General features: G+C 39.7%; 2 protein-coding genes across 2 annotated transcripts; one reads left to right on the forward strand and one right to left on the reverse strand.

Annotated features, from left to right (window-relative positions):
* Positions 1-569: 569 nt before the first annotated feature.
* On the forward strand, positions 570-1,535 carry LOC115524629 (olfactory receptor 688-like). The gene has a single exon (XM_030331085.1). It carries the CDS (start codon positions 570-572, stop codon positions 1,533-1,535), a length of 966 nt encoding a protein of 321 aa, XP_030186945.1.
* A 17,926-nt stretch (positions 1,536-19,461) lies between these two features.
* LOC115524627 (olfactory receptor 52L1) lies at positions 19,462-20,457 on the reverse strand. Its single transcript, XM_030331082.1, has one exon. It carries the CDS (start codon positions 20,455-20,457, stop codon positions 19,462-19,464), a length of 996 nt encoding a protein of 331 aa, XP_030186942.1.

Here is a 20,457-nt window from a genome sequence, read left to right on the forward strand (position 1 = left end):
AAATTTGGACACAGACATGTGCATTTACAAACAATAGACAATGTGAAGACATCAGAAGAAGACAGTCATCTATAAGCCAATGAGAGAGGACTGAGAAGAAAACAGGACCACCAACACCTTGATTTTGGACCTCTGGCCCACGAAACTGTGAGAAAACAAATTTCCATTGGTTAAGTTACCCAGTCTGTAATATTTTGTTTGGCAACCACTGAAAGCTAGAACAGGCCTGATATGTATGTTTCTTTAAAATGTATCTGTCTCCCGCATTACATTCATGCCCCCAGCATATAAAAATATATGCTGGATTTCAGGCACATAGAATCAGTAAATCTTTACTTGTATTATATTAAATCTTTATCTTTTTATCACACTGGACCTTCTTTTATTCTTAGGTAAACTTTTTCCCAGAGTCTCAAGGGGATAAAGGATGCATTATATTTAACAGAACTGAATTATTGTGGTGAATCTTATACCTGCACAGAAATTTTAACCTTTAGCTAAGCTAACCACACACTATCCTTGCTTCCCTTAATCCGTAGGCAGATGCTGAGAAGAAGACATCCCATGATATGGATACCACCCTGAGTATAACCAATAGCTCAAGGCTTCAAGTGTCTGAGTTCATCCTGGTGGGGCTCCCAGGCATTCATGAGTGGCAGCACTGGCTCTCCCTGCCCCTGGCTCTGCTCTACATCTTAGCTCTCATTGCCAACATCCTCATCTTGATCACCATCCAACATGAGCCTTCCCTGCACCAGCCCATGTATCAGCTCCTTGGCATCTTGGCTATCGTGGACATTGGCCTGGCTACCACCATCATGCCCAAGATCCTGGCCATTCTCTGGTTTGATGACAAGGCCATCAGCCTCCCTGAGTGCTTTGCTCAGATCTATGCTATCCATACTTTCATGGGAATGGAGTCAGGCATCTTCCTCTGCATGGCTGTGGATAGATATGTAGCCATTTGCTACCCCCTTCAGTACTCCTCCATAGTCAATGAGGGTTTTGTGATCAAAGCCACCCTGTCCATGGTGCTCAGGAATGGCCTGTTGACCATCCCACTGCCTGTACTGGCTGCCCAGCGACACTACTGCTCCAGAAATGAAATTGACCACTGTCTGTGCTCTAATTTGGGGGTCACTAGTCTGGCCTGTGATGACGTCACTATTAACAGAGTATGCCAGTTGGCCTTGGCATGGATTACACTTGGGGGTGACATGGGTCTGGTCTTTGCTTCCTATGTTTTGATTGTTCGCTCAGTGCTGAGGCTGAACTCCGCTGAAGCAACATCGAAGGCCCTGAGTACCTGCAGCTCCCATCTCATCCTCATTGTCTTCTTCTACACAGCCGTTATTGTGCTGTCTGTCACCCACCTGGCAGGAAGAAAGGTCCCCTTCATCCCTGTTCTCTTCAACGTGCTGCATAATGTTATGCCCCCAGCCTTTAACCCCATGGTGTATGCCCTCCGGACCCAGGAGCTGAGAGTGGGCTTCCAGAGGGTGCTTGGTTTGGGTGAGAATGTGTCCAGGAAGTGAGCCAACTTTTGATGGCAGAATTTTACAACTGGTATTACAGAAAGAGCACAGGCTTTGGAGCACAACAGCCCTGGGTTAAAATTCCATGTCTCCCAGTTGCTAGCAATATCGATTCAAATTAACTCACCTGTTTTGTAAAGTGTATACTATGTGCCAGGCACTGTTCTAAGCCTTTCTCAAATATTAACTCATAGAATTGCACAACAACCCTATGAAACACGTGCAACTGTCATTTACACATTCTGCAGGTGAGGAAAGAAAGTTGAGACACTTGGCCAAGGTCAAATGGGAAGGACGTTGCAGAGTGAGGTTAGAACCCAAGCATTCAGGCTCCAGAGTCTCTGTTCTTAACCCCTACCCTTTTCTCTCTATTCAACCTTGCTACTAACTTTTAAAAACATAAGTTAAGATGACAATAAAAAGGAATGATCTCCAAGTGAAATTATAAATCTCTTGTCTTTTAATAAAAGAATATTCCATTGAAAAGGTGGCAGCAATTTTCCTGTCCAATAGTAAACACAGCACATTTTAAATCCTCTATAGTCACTCTATAGGATCCCTATCAGTTATAAGAATGTAGGTCAAGTTGGGACACTTGGGTGGCTCAGTCGGTTAAGTGTCTGACTTCAGCTCAGGTCATGATCTTGTGGTCTGTGAACTCAAGCCCCATGTCTGGCTCTGTTCTGACAGCTCAGAGTCTGGCGCCTGCTTCAGATTCTGTGTCTCCCTCTCTCTCTACCCCACTCATACTCTGTCTCTCTCTCTCTCTTTCTCAAGATAATAAATAAACATTAAAAAAAGAATGTAGGTCAAGAATTTGACAGTAATTATTTTGTTATTTTATAAAGTTTTTACCAACTCTTGAGTTTATTTGCATTAGAGCCTAAAGAGGAATATTCAATTTGTTATATTCAACATTACTTGAATTTCTCTAATGAATTCAGAAAATCCTAATGATGCCCAATGGTTCACTGAAATTATAAAGGACATCAAAAGTATCTAAAGAGTATTTTTTTCTGTAAAATAAATGATATTTGTTTGGGGACAAAAAGAATGAAAGTTGCTCTAATGTTTTTTATTTATTTCAGTGCCAGATCAATAAGGGTGGAATATTGGCTCCAAGATAGCATGCAGATATGACATTTCTGACCCAATCACATAGCATTATGGCTGACTTCGCAAGGAGAAGCCTAACTTTGCCAGTAAATTTGGAAGCTCAAATGTGACAGCATTAGGCCATTAACCTTCAAGGAACTGAATCATCTTTCCTTTGACAGAGTGAGTTAGATAGAGTTTCATTATATCTAATGTCAATACAGAATTGGACCATGTGCTTTCACCTGTTTTTAATTGTGATTCCAGACACCAAAAACAAAAGCAGTGACAACGGATAAACAGTAGTGTACTAATGGATGGGTCAAAGCCTGTTACTCTTTCCACATGATGTTTAGACCAAGTCCCTGGGATCCTTTGACATTTCAGGGAGAAAGAAAAAAGTCCCAGAAAAAAAGATACTAGAATCTCCTCTAATATTGCCATCCAAGAGATTGGATCCATTTCTATTAATGGCTGATAGGATAATTCAAGCAAAGTGTCCTGCTGAGAACAAGTAGAAATTATGGATGAACATCTTTAAATGGGTATAGACATTGGAAAACTAACAAATTAGTAAAAATTATGTGAGACTCAGAGAGACTTCTTTTCAGGTTAAATGTGTAAAGAAAGTTTAGAAGTTGTCATTCCCATCCTCACATCAAGAAAAAGTTGAACAACTGAAAATCAACGACTTCCTGGACCCACAAGAAAACTGAGGTGACAGGGCTAACTGACTTCCTGGTGTCAGAGGAATCCCTTCCTCTAGGTGGGAAATGGCTGTAATAAAGTCTCTTCCCCATGGAGATGAGGCCTTTATCATGGAGAATGCTCTGGGATTATTTCATAATGTTAACTTCTCCCCTCCTCCTGCCAAAATCCAGGGGGCCCATCTTGGATCTATACTGTGAGAATCTGCTGGAATTGCTGGATATTAAGTGTGGGGCTTCCCTACGACTGTAGTCCCCAATATTTCTCATTTTCATACTAAACTACACTCATACTCCAGCAATATGCCAAAATTACCTTTGACGTCTTCCTACCAGTTTGTGACTCCAGCAGCTTCTACTCTAAGTAAACTGATTCTCTGTGTTTTCCTATCTCTCCAAATTTTGGGGTGGCACTTTGCCCTGCAACAATCAATTCCCTTATGGATTCAAGAAAAATTATTAATATTCCTTTTTTTCTAATTTTTCTTCTTGTAAGGACAGGAGTGAAGACTTCTAAGTTCTTTACACATCAGAAGTCCTGGTATGGGATTAATACCCAATGTACAAGATAAATATCCATAAGTCTACACTGATATAAGTAGATGATTCAATAAATAAATGGAGAATAATAGACAAATCTCCCATGTAAAAATTTCCAAATAATTTATGTATATACACCATCCTCAAATAGCTGGAACATAATTACTTACTTCTTAAGCGCATAACTCGTTATTTCTCTCCCAAGAGTACAGTATGGGAAGTGGGAAAAAGAATCAGTTTACAAATGAAGAAACTAGGGTGCCTGGGTGGCTCAGTCGGTTAAAAAACAAATGAAGAAACCCAACAAACACTATGTCAGTTAGGTGATCAAGTTTACATCAACACTGGCAAATCATGTACATAATAAGTATCTCTGATATGATATGATGAGAATAGATTTTACCTCTTTGGCATTTCTCCAAAAACACATAATCCTGGTCCAATCATAAGAAAAGTATCAAAGCAAAAGGATTGTGGAGACCTGGCATCTAAATGTAATGTTGTGTCCTGATGGAATCCTGGAACAGAAAAAAAGACATTAGGTAAACATTTTAAAAATCTGAATAAAGCATTACTTTAGTTAATAATACTGTATCAATATTGGTTAGTGAAAGGTGACAAATGTACTGTACCAAAGAAATTAATAACAATAGAGAAGATAGGAGTGGGATATATGGGAATTCTACACTATCTTCACAACTAACACTATTCTAAAAATCTAAGACCATTCTACAATAAAAAGTCCATTTTTCATTTGCTTGTATCTATCTTTTTTGATTAAAGTATCCTAGGTGGTGTGAGGTAGTATTCCATTGTGGTTTTTGATTTGAGCTTCCTGATAGCTAGTGAAGTCGAGCATGTATGTGTTCACATGCATACTGGCCACGTGCATGTCTTCTTTAGGGTAATGTCCATTCAGATCATTTGTCCAATTTTAAACTGGATTTTTAGTTGGGTTGTTTGTCCTCTTATTATTAAGTTGTAAGAGTTCTTTGAATATTCTATATACAAGTTCCTTATCAGAGATATGATTTGCATGTATGTTCTCTTATGCTGTAGGGTTGTCTTTTTAATGTCTTGATGGTATTCTTTGAAGCATGGACGTTTTTAATTTTGATGACATCTAACTCATATATTTTTCTTTATTGCTCATGCTTTTGGTCCCATAGGTTTTGCCTAATGTCAATGTCATAAAGATTTGTTCCTATATTATCTTCTAAGGGTTTTATAGTTTTAGTTCTTGCATTTAAGCCTATGATTCATTTTAACTTTTATATATGATATGTGAGAAAATGATATGCATCCTGCATATCCAATTATCCCAGCACCATTTGTTGAAAAGGCTATTCCTCTCATCAAATTGATTTCATAACTTTGTTAAAAACCAGTTAACCATAGGTATGAGAGTTTATTTCTGAATTTTCAATTCTATTCCATTGAACTATATATACATCCTCATATTAATACCATGCTGTTTTGATTATTATAACTGTGTAGTAAGTTTGGAAGTGTGAGTCCACCAACTTTATTCTTTTTTTAAAATATTATTTAGCTCTTCTTGGTCCCTTGAATTTCCATATGAATTTTAAGATGAACCTGTCCATTTCTGCCAAAAGGCAGTTGAAATTTTGATAGGGACTTCACAGAATCTGTGGATCAATTTCAGGAGTATTGCCATCTCGATATTATCTCTTCTCATGAACAAAAGATATCTTTCCCTTTATTTAATTTCTCTTTAATTTCTTCTCAACATTTTGAAGTTTTCAGAGTACACATTTTGCCTGCCACTTGTTAAGTTTACTCTTAAATATTTAATTATTTCTGGTGTTAAATGAAATTGTTTTCTTATTTGAATAGTTCATTGCTAGCATAAAAAATACAAATAATTTATGTACAAATTACCTTATCTCCTTGTTTATTACTTGTTTATTACTTATAATAGCTTTTTTCTACATACAAGATCATGTCGTCTGCAAATAGAGATAGTTTTACTCCTTCCTTTACAACCAAGTGCCTTTATTTTAGTTTTTTGCCTCTGCCCTGGCTAGAACTTCAGTATGTTGAATAGAAGTGTGGGAACAGACCTCTGTATCTTATTCCCCATCTTAGAGAGAAAATCTCCAATCTTGCATCATCAAGTATAATGTTAGCTATAGGGTTTTAATAGATGGGCTTCATCAAGTTGAGGGAGCTCCCTTCTATTCCTAGTTTTTAAGTGTCTTTATCTTGAAAGAGTACTGGATTTTGTCAAATGCTTTTTCTACATCTTGAGATGATCATGTGGTTTGGGTTTATATTCCATTGATATGGTATGTTGCATTAGTTGATTTTCACCAATCTTACATTTTTTAGATAAAACACACTTGATTATAGTATATAATCATTTTTATATTTTGCTGAATTCTGTTTTCTAGTATTTTGTTGAGAATTCTTTATCTAAATATGGATTGTGAATGCTTTTTATATTGTTTCAATATACCCTGTTAATTAAACAAATGCTAACAACGTCTTGAATCAAATGACTCTCCCAAACTGCTGAGACATAGGACCCTGAAGACATAGGACCTTTACAACTGGAGTTACCACATGGCTGAGAGCCATAGAGACACATGTTGCAGAGACAAGAAGAGAGAAAGGGACTGAGCTCTACATGCCCATTTTTTTTTTCTCCTTTACATCAATCACTAATAATAAGATACTCCTACTCTGGAAAGTGAGTGAAGAGTGAACAGAAGCTAGAAGTGTCACAACAATGTACTATCTTGTACAAGGCACAAAACATCAAAAAGGGGAAACGTTAGTCAACTACCAATTAGGGATGTGCTTAGCTGTATAAAACACACTAGATTATAGTGGCTTAACCAAATTGGAGTTTCTTTATCTCACCACACACACACATACACACACACACACACACACACACACACACACACAGATTCAGGTAGTTGAGTTGTTATAACACTTCTACTATACCAACAAAAGGCCAGGCTTTTTCTACTTCTCTGCTCTGCCATTCAAAGCAATGACCACCATCCTCCACATTAAACTCCAGCCAAGAAGAAGAGATGGAAAAGGAAGCCTCTACAGACCTTTATATCTGATTGGTCATAAATTAATCTGATGTTAATCTCCAATTACCAGACTCCAAAGTTGAGTATTTTTTGTTTCCCAGTCTCTATGATAATGGAAAGTTATACAAAGGTGGATTTGAATGAATGCTGAATAGCTAACACCAAGTAAAAACAGATAATATACATCATGTTCTTTTCATGCATTATTTTCAGGAAATGATAAAATAATAAGCTATAAGGAAAGTCTCAAAAATTCTAAAGAGTAAATAAGTTCCAAATATTTCTGGATCAACATGACAAATTCAGCACTCACTGCACCTCCCTACTCCCATTCCAAAACCTAACAATACTGACAAGATATTCAATAATAAATCAACCCATAACATGATACAAAACAAATGGAGAGTCATTTATGAAACAAAAAATATGAGGAAACTCCAAAAGACAAAAGACTATTGTGATAGAATTATGGAAAATAATGGGAGCCCAAAAGGTACACAGGAAAAAAACTGCTACAAAAATAATGTTGATTCAGATTCAGAGACGTCTGATACTAAAAGAAGCAGAAGGCCATGAGAAAATCAAGCTGCTAAAAAATGAGTACCATAGGAATAGTAGTCAAGCAGTTCTTCTATCCTGCATATATACTCCTGGACAAAGAAGTAGGCCAAAAGTCAAGAAACAGTGGTGAGTATTCCAGAATATTAAAGATTGAGTCAGAAAACAGGACAGTGACCCACATGGCTATAAACAATCATGCCCCATTAAGCATGGGGCATAAGCTCAGGCATAAATCAAGCTATCAGGACACCCTACAGTTCCTAGACAACATGATACATCAACCAAATACAACAGCATCCTCACATTGCCTACTAAGAGAAAAAACAAACAATCAATGACCAAGATGGCTAAACTTTAGAAAGTTTTTTCTGAGTATAGGCCCCTGGCCTTTGCTTTCTTAAAACACTTGTTTAAGCAAATGTGTAATTATAAATTCCTTCGCTGCCCCTTTGCAGTGTATATAAATCTTCTCTTAACCTCTGGTCAGTTTTACAACCTAGGACATGTCTTTCTCAAGGATCTGGGAACTATCTCCTGAAATGTAAACATTGAAAGAGATGGCACCCCATCTTCCAGTCCCTGTAGAGGGCACCAGCCTAACCTCTAAGGGCACCAATTAGCAAATACAGATGGCCTAATCATAGACAAAATCATTAGTAATCCTCAGGAGTAATTCAATGTGTTAGACACATCCTATTGATTAACTTCCCACTGAAATCCTCCAATACTTTTCCACTTGCTCACTCCAGGGTTTAAACCTATTCCACCTGACAACTTGCCCCAGCTCAACCTTGCCTTTTGACAATTGAGTATCCAGACTTAATCTGTGCTCTCTTTCCCCTTGCTGGCAAAGGCATAAGAATAAAATCAACTTCCGCTTGTGCATCCTGTCCAGTACAATTTTATCTAACACCAAATACAACCAGATATTTGAACAAAATCAACAGAAGAGAGTGGCATTAAAGTTCACAAACATGTGGCACCTGGGTGGCTCAGTCAGTGGAGTGTCCAACCCTTGATTTCGGTTCAGGTCAGGATCTCATGGCCATGAGATCAAGCTCCACATCAGGCTCCATGCTGAGCATGGACCTTGCTTGGAATTCTCTCTCTCCCTCTCTCTCTCTGCTCCTCCCCCACTCATGCTTTCTCTCCTAAATAAATAAATAAATAAATAAATAAACTTTTTTTAAAATTTTTTTTTCAGCGTTTATTTTTATTTTTGGGACAGAGAGAGACAGAGCATGAACGGGGGAGGGGCAGAGAGAGAGGGAGACACAGAATCGGAAACAGGCTCCAGGCTCCGAGCCATCAGCCCAGAGCCTGACGCGGGGCTCGAACTCATGGACCGCGAGATCGTGACCTGGCTGAAGTCGGACGCTTAGCCGACTGTGCCACCCACCCAGGCGCCCCAAATAAACTTTTTTTTAACTTCACAAACATAACTCATGCCTGAAGAGATAGAATAAATTCAACATCAATCAAAAAAGGTCCTCTCAAGGTAACCTTCTCTATGCCAACTCCCTACTTCAAAAATCTAGTGACTCATCCCTTCACATCTAAAGCTGGTGACAAGTGCTGTTACTAACGCAACATAATTGCACTATCACTTGGGATCTTTTATTGGTGACATTTTTATAAATAGTCCCTTTGTACATAAATCTTTCTCTATTATTATTTTTTTTTTCATTTTAGAGAGAGAGAGAGCTCGCACAAGCAGGGCAGTGGCAGAGAGAGAGAGAGAGAATCTCAAACAGGCTCCATGTCTAGCGCAGGGCTCCATCGCAGGACTCTGGGATCATGACCTGAGCCAAAATCAAGAGTTGGGACACTCAATTGACTAAGCCACCCAGATGCCCCACTAATTACTCTAATTTGAGTGGGCCATCTGTTCCCTGTTGGGACTCTCTATAATTCAATGTTCATTCAATTAAGCAATATGGAAGTTATTAACGAAAGCAGGTTCAATGCAGCCATAGGACATATTTTTATATGGTTGTAGATTAAAACGGTGAGGAAGTGAGGGCAATACACAAAGATGACTCTTACAGGATGTGCGTGCAATAGAGATTTTTTTTTTAAGTCCTTAGTCCTTGGAATCTTCAAATACTGAGGTGGAAGGTTCAGGAGAGTGGAAGACTGTTGACACAGGAAAAGGGAGATACAGTCAGTTCTGCTATGTCACTTGGTTTAAATGTACAAACATGGTCCAACACCACTGATACATTATGAAACGATTTGAGGATAAGTGAATTTCACATTTGCCTTTGTGCAATCCAAACACAGAAACTGCATCAAGCTGAGAGTGAGCATCACAGAATACACCACACACACACACACACACACACACACACACACACACACACTGCTAACACCCACCAGCCACCTTCCCTCACTTTACAATTTTCTGTCTGATTTCAAACAAATCTCCTTTTATCACTTCACCATGACTCACAAGCTGCAGCCCTTGCATCCACGTCCACAAGCAACTTCATGTCCTTCTCAACATAAAGTGTTGTGTTCATTGTAGCATTTGTATTTCTCTTACCCTCTTAACGTGTCAAATTCTGCTATAGTTTATCCTAGTTTTCGATCTTTTTTATGTGTCACTGACAACATTTTTTAGTACTATGCTAACTCTATTTTTCCATAAGTCCTATGGTATCTTGTGTGGGGTTTTGCATAGCATGGTGATTTTTCAGAACTCCTGTGTCCCATTACAACAGAACTGACTACTTGCTAGACTGAGTGGAGAGGAAACCAAGCTGAGACAAGAAGAAGAAACACTTTTTATTCTAACAACTCAACCTGGCAGAGCTGTCCACCTGCAGGGCCCATGTCCTGGGCTAGGTTTGTTCCCAGAGTGGCCAAGAGAGGCCTCCAAAGCCATTGCAGGCTCCTCTTGCTGGAGTGAGATGACCTGCCCCAGAGGCAGTTGGGTGACACTGAGGAGTGCCATGGGGTGGGCCCAGGGGAGTCAGACTGAGACCAGGTGATTTCATGGCTATGATTTATATCCCAAACCCAGGAGTGGTAAGAGAGGGACAGATCTGCTCTCAGCAACAAAAGGCCCAGCACAGGCAGCGATAGCCAGGAGAGGGGAAGGAGCCCAGAAGGAAGAACCAGCCTGGGGGCATCTTCATGGCCCCTCCTGCAGTAGTAAGTAAACCAGCCACTGTCAAGGACACTGGGAGGGATCAATGGAGGCAGTCCACCTCCCCAGGGTTCTGTCCCAGTCTATGAATCTGGCTCACTGTTGAATTTCTCAATTTGCCTTTCTTTACCTTCCATTGGTCTCTCCACCTGGGAAAGGGTTAAAAGTTGTATCTGGGAACGAGGGCAAAGAGTTGGGGCTGAGCTCGGACATGGCCTTGTTGCACACGGTGAGGCTCTCCAGCCAGGGGAATATGCAACGAAACAAACAAACCCTGGCTGTCACAGTGTCAGGCATGCAGGAGGCTCTGTCAAAGTTTTATGAGTTTCATGATCTAGGGTAACTCCTCACACTGTACTACCCCCTTCTCCAAGCCATCTGGGAATAGTCTTAGCTTGGGAGTCTAGGATCCTGAGGCTAATGAGCTGGATCTCTTAAGAACCTTCATCTCACCTTATGGTATGGTGCTAGTGGGTGCCTATAGTTGCAATGTGAAGGACAGGATTTGAAACTGACTTGAAATTCAAATCTATATCTGTCTGCTCAACTCCACAGACTATCCTCCTAAACATTATACCACTTTCAACATCCTGAAATCTTATATTGAAACTTTCCAGAATTTCTCAACAAAACTATACTTTTTCCTGCTTTTCACATTATCCTGTGTTAAGCTCTGCTGTTTGGTATCTTCATGAATTCATGCAGCTAATTAACACTATGTAAAATTAGTCACTGGATAAGTATTTTTTATTCAAGTATAGTTGACACATGTCACAGGTGTAATATACATATTTACTTTTTATTATCAGCTATATGTCCAGTTCTAGATTTGTCACAGGTATAAAGGTAAATAAAGTAGTTAAGGTCCCTGCCGTCATCAAGATTCCTTTACACTAATTACACTACATTATAGTATCAGTGGCTTTCCATTTTTCATAAAATAAAACTAACTTTCTTAACATGCACTATTCAACATTACACATGAATTAAATCCATGTCAATTTTGTCCCCCATTAATGTGGTGTTACTCATAGTGTTTAGAATGTAGTAGGTTCAAAACATGTTTACCTAATTAGTGAAATCAAAGTCATATATAATCTGACTCCTTCCTATCCCTTCAATGTATTTAGAACCACATTTCTGAGTGGGTACTCATTCCAGCTGCAGACATTGTTGAATATCTCTTATGGATTTGTGATAAAGAAGTTAAAGTAAAACCAGTCAGATTCATTGTGTGATCTTTTTCTCCTTGACCTCCTGGGTCCAGCCACAGAAAAGGCAAACAGTTTGTTCAACCTAGTGTGCTGTTTATTCTCTATGTGGCTACAAATCCATTTCCTCTTTCTTTGCTCTGCTCTGTGTTCATGGAGGCTGATCTCTTCTATGTCCTGCTTCAGCTCTGTTCCCCAACCTGACTCTTGGACTTCCAGTTCAGACAACAGTACTCACCTTTAGGACATCAAATATAGGAGGAGAGAGGGGCCAGGGTACTTATTGCTACCCCCACTTTTTGGTCTGATACAGTTCTAACCATGGTTGTGTTTCTCCCTAGCCAGAGATCCTAGTAAGAAGCCCCTCTTCCACAGCACCACAGCCCCCCAGGTTGGAGTAATACTGCTCCCTCCCCTTCTGGGTGGCAGTGGCTAGCTCCTGAGTACTTCTTGTTGGTACTTGACCCTTGCAACACCTCAATAAATATTCCCTTTTTAAACTCCTTTCAGTTAAACTCTTTTCTAGTAGTTTCCTGCTTATACCCTGCATGATATGGTACTAGAAGGGGACTCAAGAACAGACCCTCAGAATAAGATTCTTGAATTTGGTTACTCACATATTTGATGAACCTGTGGAAAATCTTATCAGCACAAAATGGAACATCAGTAAAATGTGGCACGGAGTGATATCTCAATAGTGCAAATTACCACCAATGTGGTTTAGAATGGAGAGCAGGGTGCTATGATGAAAAAGACTGTAGGATGGGCTACCTGGGTTAAAATCCCAGCACAGTCACTTATAAGCTGTGTTACTTAAAAAAATCACTTTGTGTCTCTGAGTCTCAGTTTTCTTATTTAACATGAAAATAATAATAGTTCCCCTACATCACAGGGTCCTCATGAAGGTTAAAAGAATCAATATATAAATACCACTTAGAATAGTGCTGGGCTCATATTTTAAACATAAATTAATTCCTTCATGCCCTTATATTTTCTTTCTCATAGAGGCTCTCACACACTATTTAGACTTTCCTTCAAGTTGAAATCAACTAAAAGTGTAAACCTTCACAGCTAATGCCTACCTGTTCCATTTATATACATTTTTCTCATTATATGGTCATTAGCATAAAGAGAGAGTCCAGGTCCAATCTACATTTACAGATCACATTTCTTGGAGAAAAAACACAAAGCCAGGGAGGAGAAGGAAGAAGGAAGGAGTCTGTTGGGAGTTCATATATCTGATGGTTAGTTTTATGTGTCAAGTTACCTGGGCTAAGGAATACCCAGATAGCTGGCAAAACTTTACATCTGGATGTAACTGTGAGGGTGTTTCTGGAATTGATTAGCATTTCGTTCAGTTGATTAAAAGACCCACCCTCACCAATGTGGGCCCACATGAACCAATCTATTGAAAGCCTTAATAAAACACAAGAAGACAAAGGAAGGGGAAATCCCCTCTCATCTCGAGCTGAGATGTCAATTTCTTCCCTGCCTTTGAACATCAGAGCACCTGGAACCACAGCCTTCAGACTCCTATACTTAGACTAGCAGCTGCTGGCCTCAGACCAGGATTTACACCAGTGCTCTCCTGCTTCTCAGGCCTTGAGACTCAGAATAAATTATACCACCAGCTTTCCTGGTTCTCTTGCTTGCAGACAGATTGTGGGACTTATCAGCCTCCATTACCACATGAGCCAGTTCCTGTAACAAATCTCCTCTTATATCTATCTATATCCTATTACAGTAAAACCTTGGTTTGTGAGAGTAATTAGCTCTGGAAACATGCTTGTAATCCAAAGTACTGGTATATCAAAGCAAATTTTAAGACCCCCTTGGCTCAGTTGTGATCATGTGACATTCTGCATCACTTACTACTTCTATTGCAAGACATTGTTTGTTTATCAGGTTTAAAATTTATTAGAAATGTTTGCTCCATCTTGTGGAACACCTGCAGAACAAGTTACTCTAAATAAATCCAAGGTTTTACTGTAGTTCCATTTCTCTGGAGAACTCTTATTACAATACAGTCTCCCTTAAGGGGAGAAGCTGAGAAGGAGACATTCTTAGTTGATAATTAGGGGAAAATCATAGAAAAGAAAAAAAGGAAGGAAGGAAGGTGAGATGGAAAGAAGGGAGGGAGATAGCAAGAGAGGGAGGGGAAGAAGAAGGGGGGAGGAAGAAGAGGGAGAGGAGGAGGAGGAGGAGGAAAGAAGGAGGAAGGGAATGGAAGACAAGGAAAAAAATATTTTCTTTGAAAAAGAAAACACTATCCCTTGAGAATTCCTAAAGACAAGCCTGCAATTAGGATGTATGGGGGTTAAAATTCACATAGTGTGTGCCTTAAAATCTAATAGGTAAATTTGTTGGGTTTTTGAGTTTAAAGTTGTAACAAACTTTTATTATCCTTTTAATATTTTGTATTATCTGTATGATAACTTCTTAAATCACCATATTGATCTTCTGTGTTTCTCTCTTTTTCTTTTATAAGTCTTATTAGGGCTTTATTAACTTTATTAATCTTTCCAAAGAATCAACTTTGTTCTTTTGTTAATTTGATTTTCTCTATTGTTTCTCTTTTCAATTTTATTGATTCTAGTCTTATCTTTATTAATTCCTTACTCCTGGTTACCTGGGCTTAACTTACCCCTCTTTCTTTAAATTGTCAAGTCATCAACTTAAATAATTGCTTTTAAATCTTCATTCTTTCTATTATAAGCAGTGAAAATTATAAATTTGTCTCAATTTTTTGGGGGGGCGGGGGGCTGTGTCCTACAACTTTTGCTATGTTACCAACAGTCAGTTTGAAATATTGTCTAACTTCTTCTGTGATTCTTTTTTCAGCCATGGATTATTTAGATGTGTGCTATTTAACTTCCAAGTGCTTAGTGCTTTTCATGGCATCTTATTGTTATTGTTTTCCAACTTAATTCTGTGTTTGTTAAAAGAATATATTCTTGGGGCGCCTGGGTGGCGCAGTCGGTTAAGCGTCTGACTTCAGCCAGGTCATGATCTCGCGGTCCGCGAGTTCGAGCCCCGCGTCAGGCTCTGGGCTGACGGCTCGGAGCCTGGAGCCTGTTTCCGATTCTGTGTCTCCCTCTCTCTCTGCCCCTCCCCTGTTCATGCTCTGTCTCTCTCTGTCCCAAAAATAAATAAACGTTGAAAAAAAAATTAAAAAAAAAAAGAATATATTCTGTTCTCTTGAAATTTATTGAGACATAATTTATGATGTAGCACACACACACAAAAATATCCTGCCCCCATCCCGATGCCCTTTTTCCCACCCCACCCCCACGCCCCCATGTAACATTATCAACTTCATTCAGAACGTGAAAGGAGCCATCTGCTGCCTATTAGGGAAGAACTTTATTCTTCCACTCCACTTCCAGAGGAAGGCTTTTCTTCCTCTCACCATAAGGGGGAAATAATAGGAATGAAATTTCTGCTCCTCCTCTCCCTTGATTGGTTTACCATATGGAAAGAAGGATTACTAATACAATTGCGCAGTGTGTGGGGTTAATGCATCTCAGACATAGGAAATATGTTCTGTCTGTTTCACTGCCTTCCTGGAGGATCTGTAAGTATAGCAGTGGACTCTTGTACCTTGTATTCAAGTTATTACATACACACCTGCATAAGAACACTAAGGTCTGTTTCCCTGAGAGAAAGCCCTAGAAGCCAATGATTCTTTTTACATTTTACATTCTTCCATGGCTCCGTTTATGGGGTTCCTGCAATCCTCCTTGCAGATGGCTGGGTAATTGTACTAGTAGCCCAATTTTCACATTAAATCTACCCATGTCAAGGTGGGGGGAAGAAGTAGGAATGGATCTCAAGATCTAGAAGTAAGAGAATGAAATTGACGGCCTCCCCTTTGTCCTCTGGTCCCATCTATATTTTGTAGTCATGACTTACTGGAAAAGAAAGTTACTAGGTTCTAACTGTCATTACTTTGATCACCCTTTAATTCCTTGTATGCAATCTGAACTACTAAGAACAGAGGAGATAAAGAGTGAGAAAGCTGCACTTTCAATTGCCCATAGCATTCCTGAGCTTCTTTCTATCAAGAGTCACCCTGTCTCCCTCAAATGAGGAGCATCTAATTCTAGGATGGGAGATCTGTCCTCCAAACAGAAAAGCACACTAAAAGTTACCCAAAAAAAGATAGAAAGAAAGCATTCACACCAGAGATATCAAGTTTGTGCATTCATCCTGTACCACAAATAATTATTAATAGGTTTGTTGTGTTGGGGAGTAAGTCAGGCACTTGTTATTGAGAAGTAAATGACACATAAGAGACTCCTGTCTTCCTGGTGTCTAGTCTAGCACATAAAATGCATGCAACACAAGTAATATCACAAGATTAAATTAAAATTGTAATAATTCTGATTCAAGATGTTGGACTGAAAACATGATTTACTTCCCACATCTGCCAATGTTTCTCTTTAATGGCTAAAGAAATATGAAAATAAGATAATTAAATACCAGTACTAGATATAGGAAAGTGTACAATTATCAGTTCAAATACTTGGAAAATTTCTGGTATTCATAAGCCACATAGGATTGGCTTCACAGAAAAACCAGAATGAAGAGGCTGCAAACCAATGTCGGTAGTTGTGTAGAGAATTATGAATTAGGGAAGGAGAAACTGGACAAGTTAAATCTTGATGCAGAGATGGGAAATGTGTTCATTAAAAGATCCAGAGAACATGCCAAGCTTAGAGTCAATGGAAATGGTGACAGAAATTGAAAGATATCCTTCATGAATTCATGAGGTCATTATTCTTGTATGGGCTGGACAGCTGTATCAGTGTAGTGTTCTATGTGCACAACGTGGCTAGGACATAATCTCCCTATATAAAAAGAAGATGCTGCTGACCCCCAAACCCTGTCATTGCAGTGAGGCCAGATACAATCAAAATCAATTCCAAGGTAGGGTACTCGCTAGAAATGGACAAGACGTATGGAGAGGTAGCTCCACATATCAGCATAGTATATTGTACCATCTCTGGTTCCAGGTATAAAAACTTCTCTATTTCAGCAGAAAAAGAGGGAACTTGGTACACCTTTCATTTTCTTCTTAACGACCAGAGGGGAATTCTACCTGTTAGCACACCGCAGCACAATGACCTACAGAGTCTTACAACCAGAAAACAGGAGCTGTAACCTTCACAGCCTCTGAGGAAACTGTCACCACCTATCTAAACCAGTAAGTCTCATCAATGAATAGACAGATAAAAGAATCTACAGACAGTTGAAGAACACTGGTCTCGTGAAAAGGAAGGACGATGCTAAACAAGCAGAAAAGCTAATCCTTTACAGATAGGAGTGAAAGTAGAAAAAAAAATTATAAAATATGTAGTAATATTTTTAAATGTCCTTTTTTTTAGTTTATTTATTTGAAACGGAGACAGCATGAGTGGGGGAGAGGCTGCTGATAGCCAGAGCCTATTTGGGATTTGGGGGCACCTGGGTGGTCAGTTGGTTAAGCATCCAACTTCAGCTCAGGTCATGACCTCATGGCTCTCGAGTTCAAGCTCTAAGTCAGGCTCTGCGCTGACAGCTCAGAGCCTGGAGCCTGCTTTGGATTCCATGCCTCTTCTCTCTCTGATCCTCCCCAACTCACATTCTGTCTCTGTCTCTCTTTCTCAAAAATAAATAAACATTTAAAAAAAAACATTCTCCAAATTATGGTAGGGGACTTAACCTACTAAACAAGTTTCTGTCTCAAGTTTAAGTCAGGGTTGGTGGCCCAGAGAGCATTGGGAACACAGGCTCTTCTACAGTGTTGCTCTGCCATCTTCAGTACATGTTTCCATCTTGTGACCCAAGAAGCTCTTCAGATCCCACCATCATACCCACATCCCAAGCTTCCACAAATAGTGTAAATGTGACTAGAGAAAAAACAGCTACTTTGAATAACCTTCCTAAACAAAGTACCTCTAGAGCCAACATAGTTGTTTTCTAGTGAATGGGATACAACATACACCACAGCCTGGGCTTCCTCAGGCCAACTCACCAGAGTTCAAGTCCTGCGCCTACAACCAACGTGATGAGAACGTGTAATTGTTCCTACAATAAGAACTCATACAATTCCTCCCTAATTCACCCAAACTGAAGATTTCCTACTCAGTCTCTGTACCTGAAAACTATTTATTAGGAGTGAAATTTACCAAGAAAGGGGAAACTGGAACACTAACTCATCCATTCCCCCCTTTTGACCACTGTGGAGTCCACTGACCCCAGAGTATCCTACCTCAAGGCAGCAGTGACTTGCTTCTTCCAGAACCGAACAAAATGTGCTACTTTTTAGGAACACAAAAGTTAAGTAATATTTTAGGGCAATGTCCAACAAATATGATGCAACACACCAATTATGACAATTCTCTTGTAAGTTTAACCTAGCTCCTGTTACCAAAAGGTGGGGTGGGGATCTAATGAACATCATTCCATATCCACATTTCAGAAAGAGAAATTTCTACTCTCAAGTGGCATAACTAGTTCTATATTTGTTAATAAATATAATAATAATCTATAATTATAATAAAAATTTACCAACACCAGCTTCTAGCACGTTATAGTTATTAGATAATAATAATTACATGATTACTTTTGCTTTGTTAAATTAATATTCATAAACATACATATATTCAATACTTGGTCTTATTCCCTTCTATCCTAAGTAAAAAATATAAATGAATTTAAATATAATAAATAAAAAATATAAATAAAACTTTTTAAAAAAGAAATCCACTATATACATATATCTTTATATTTTAAAAATAGGGATCAGGGGCACCTGGGTAGCTCAGTCAGTTAAGCACCAACTTCAGAATGGGTCATGATCTTGCGGTTTGTGAGTTCCAGCCCCCGTGTCTAGCTCTGTGCTGACAGCCTGGAGCCTGCTTCAGATTCTCTGTCTCCCTCTCTCTCTGCCCTTCCCCCACTAGCACTCTGTCTCTCTCTCAAAAATAAATAAACATTTTTTTTAATTTTAAGCAAAATAAAAAATAAAATTAGGGATCATAACATATTATTTATAGAGCCTATTACAGTATTGTCCCCCTTAGGTCTGTTTAAATAAATGAGAAACATATTGTAATACAGGTGTTTTCTCACATAGTGGACATCTCAAACGCTATGAGAGACATTCTCTTACTACAAAGAAAACCAGTGCCCTAGAGCTCCAGCTTTTTGAAAGTTCAAGACACTTTAAAACTAAAAACAGACAAAGGTTGGGACTTACCATTCCCTTACTAGACAATGTTCCACAATCATTGGGTGAAGGCAGAAAAAATGGCATATCCAGAGCTATTATCTATTGACTTTATCTCCCAGTCCCTCACCACAAGGAGTATATAAATATTGGTATCAAGAGTAAAAAAAAGGATGGGAAAAATAATCACAAATCCTGCTATCCAAGTAATCCAATAAGTGATGGAGCCAGTGCCCAGGGGTGTTCTTTGCCATGAGATAGCAGGACTGGAAGGACCCCTCACTGTGCAATGGTCTCTACCCTCATAGCTTAGACCAGCCATGGACTCCAGGCAGTACCTTTGACAGGAGCCTCAGAAAATAATAACTGGGATGTGTTCAGATCCATCCTTTTAGGGAGAATACCCTGAGTACTCGCTGGCGGATCTGTTGAGTCTTCACCCCATAGACAAGAGGATTGAGTGCAGGTGGCACGAGGAGGTAGAGTGTGGCCAGAAGAACATGGACATGATGGGGTACGTGGTGGCCAAAGCGGTGAGTGAGGAAGGAGAATATTCCAGGAACATAGAAGATCAGGATGACACAAATGTGAGACCCACATGTGCTAAAGGCCTTAAGTCGGGCCTCACCCCCCGGTACTTTCAGCACTGTCTGGAGGATGAAGGCATAAGAAATACCAATGGCCATGACATCTAGCCCAACCACAAGCAGGGCCACTGCCAACCCATAAGCTCGGTTCACTGTGGTTTCTGAGCAGGCAAGTTTCACCACAGCCATATGTTCACAATAGGCATGGCCTATGACGGTGGCCTGGCAGAAGATAAGTCTCTGCAACAGGATAGGGAAGGGGAGGAGGAGGAGTAACCCCCGTACCAGCACTGCCATTCCAATGCGCCCTATGATCCCTGGATGCAAGATGGTGGAATGGTGCAGAGGGTGACAAATGGCTACATAGCGATCCAGAGCCATGGCCACAAGTACACCTGACTCCATGGAAGAGAACGCATGGATGAAGAACATTTGGGTCAGGCAGACAGTGTACCCAATCTCATGGGCATGAACCAGGAGCACTGCAAGGGTTTTGGGTGCAGTGGAGGACGCCAGCACCAGGTCAATGCCAGAGAGCATGGCCAGAAAGAGGTACATAGGCTGGTGCAAGGATGGGTCAGTCCAGATGATAAAGATGATGGTGACATTGCCCATTACAGCAAAGAGATAAAGGACACTCAGCGGCATTGCTATCCAGTGCTGGCTTTCCTCTAAACCGGGGATGCCCATCAGGAAAAAAGAAGGCTGCAGTAACCTCCAGCTGGAATTGCTAAGGGCCATCGTCAATGGCTTAGAGAAGGAAGAGAGAAAAGAAACAAAAATCAT

The sequence above is a fragment of the Lynx canadensis genome, chromosome D1 (assembly GCF_007474595.2).
Source record: "Lynx canadensis isolate LIC74 chromosome D1, mLynCan4.pri.v2, whole genome shotgun sequence".
Lineage (NCBI taxonomy): Eukaryota > Metazoa > Chordata > Mammalia > Carnivora > Felidae > Lynx > Lynx canadensis.

Coding starts and splice junctions, on each gene's coding strand:
- LOC115524627 (XM_030331082.1), bottom strand. CDS start 20,457: ATGATTTTTGTTTCTTTTCTCTCTTCCTTCTCTAAGCCATTGACGATG.
- LOC115524629 (XM_030331085.1), top strand. CDS start 570: ATGGATACCACCCTGAGTATAACCAATAGCTCAAGGCTTCAAGTGTCT.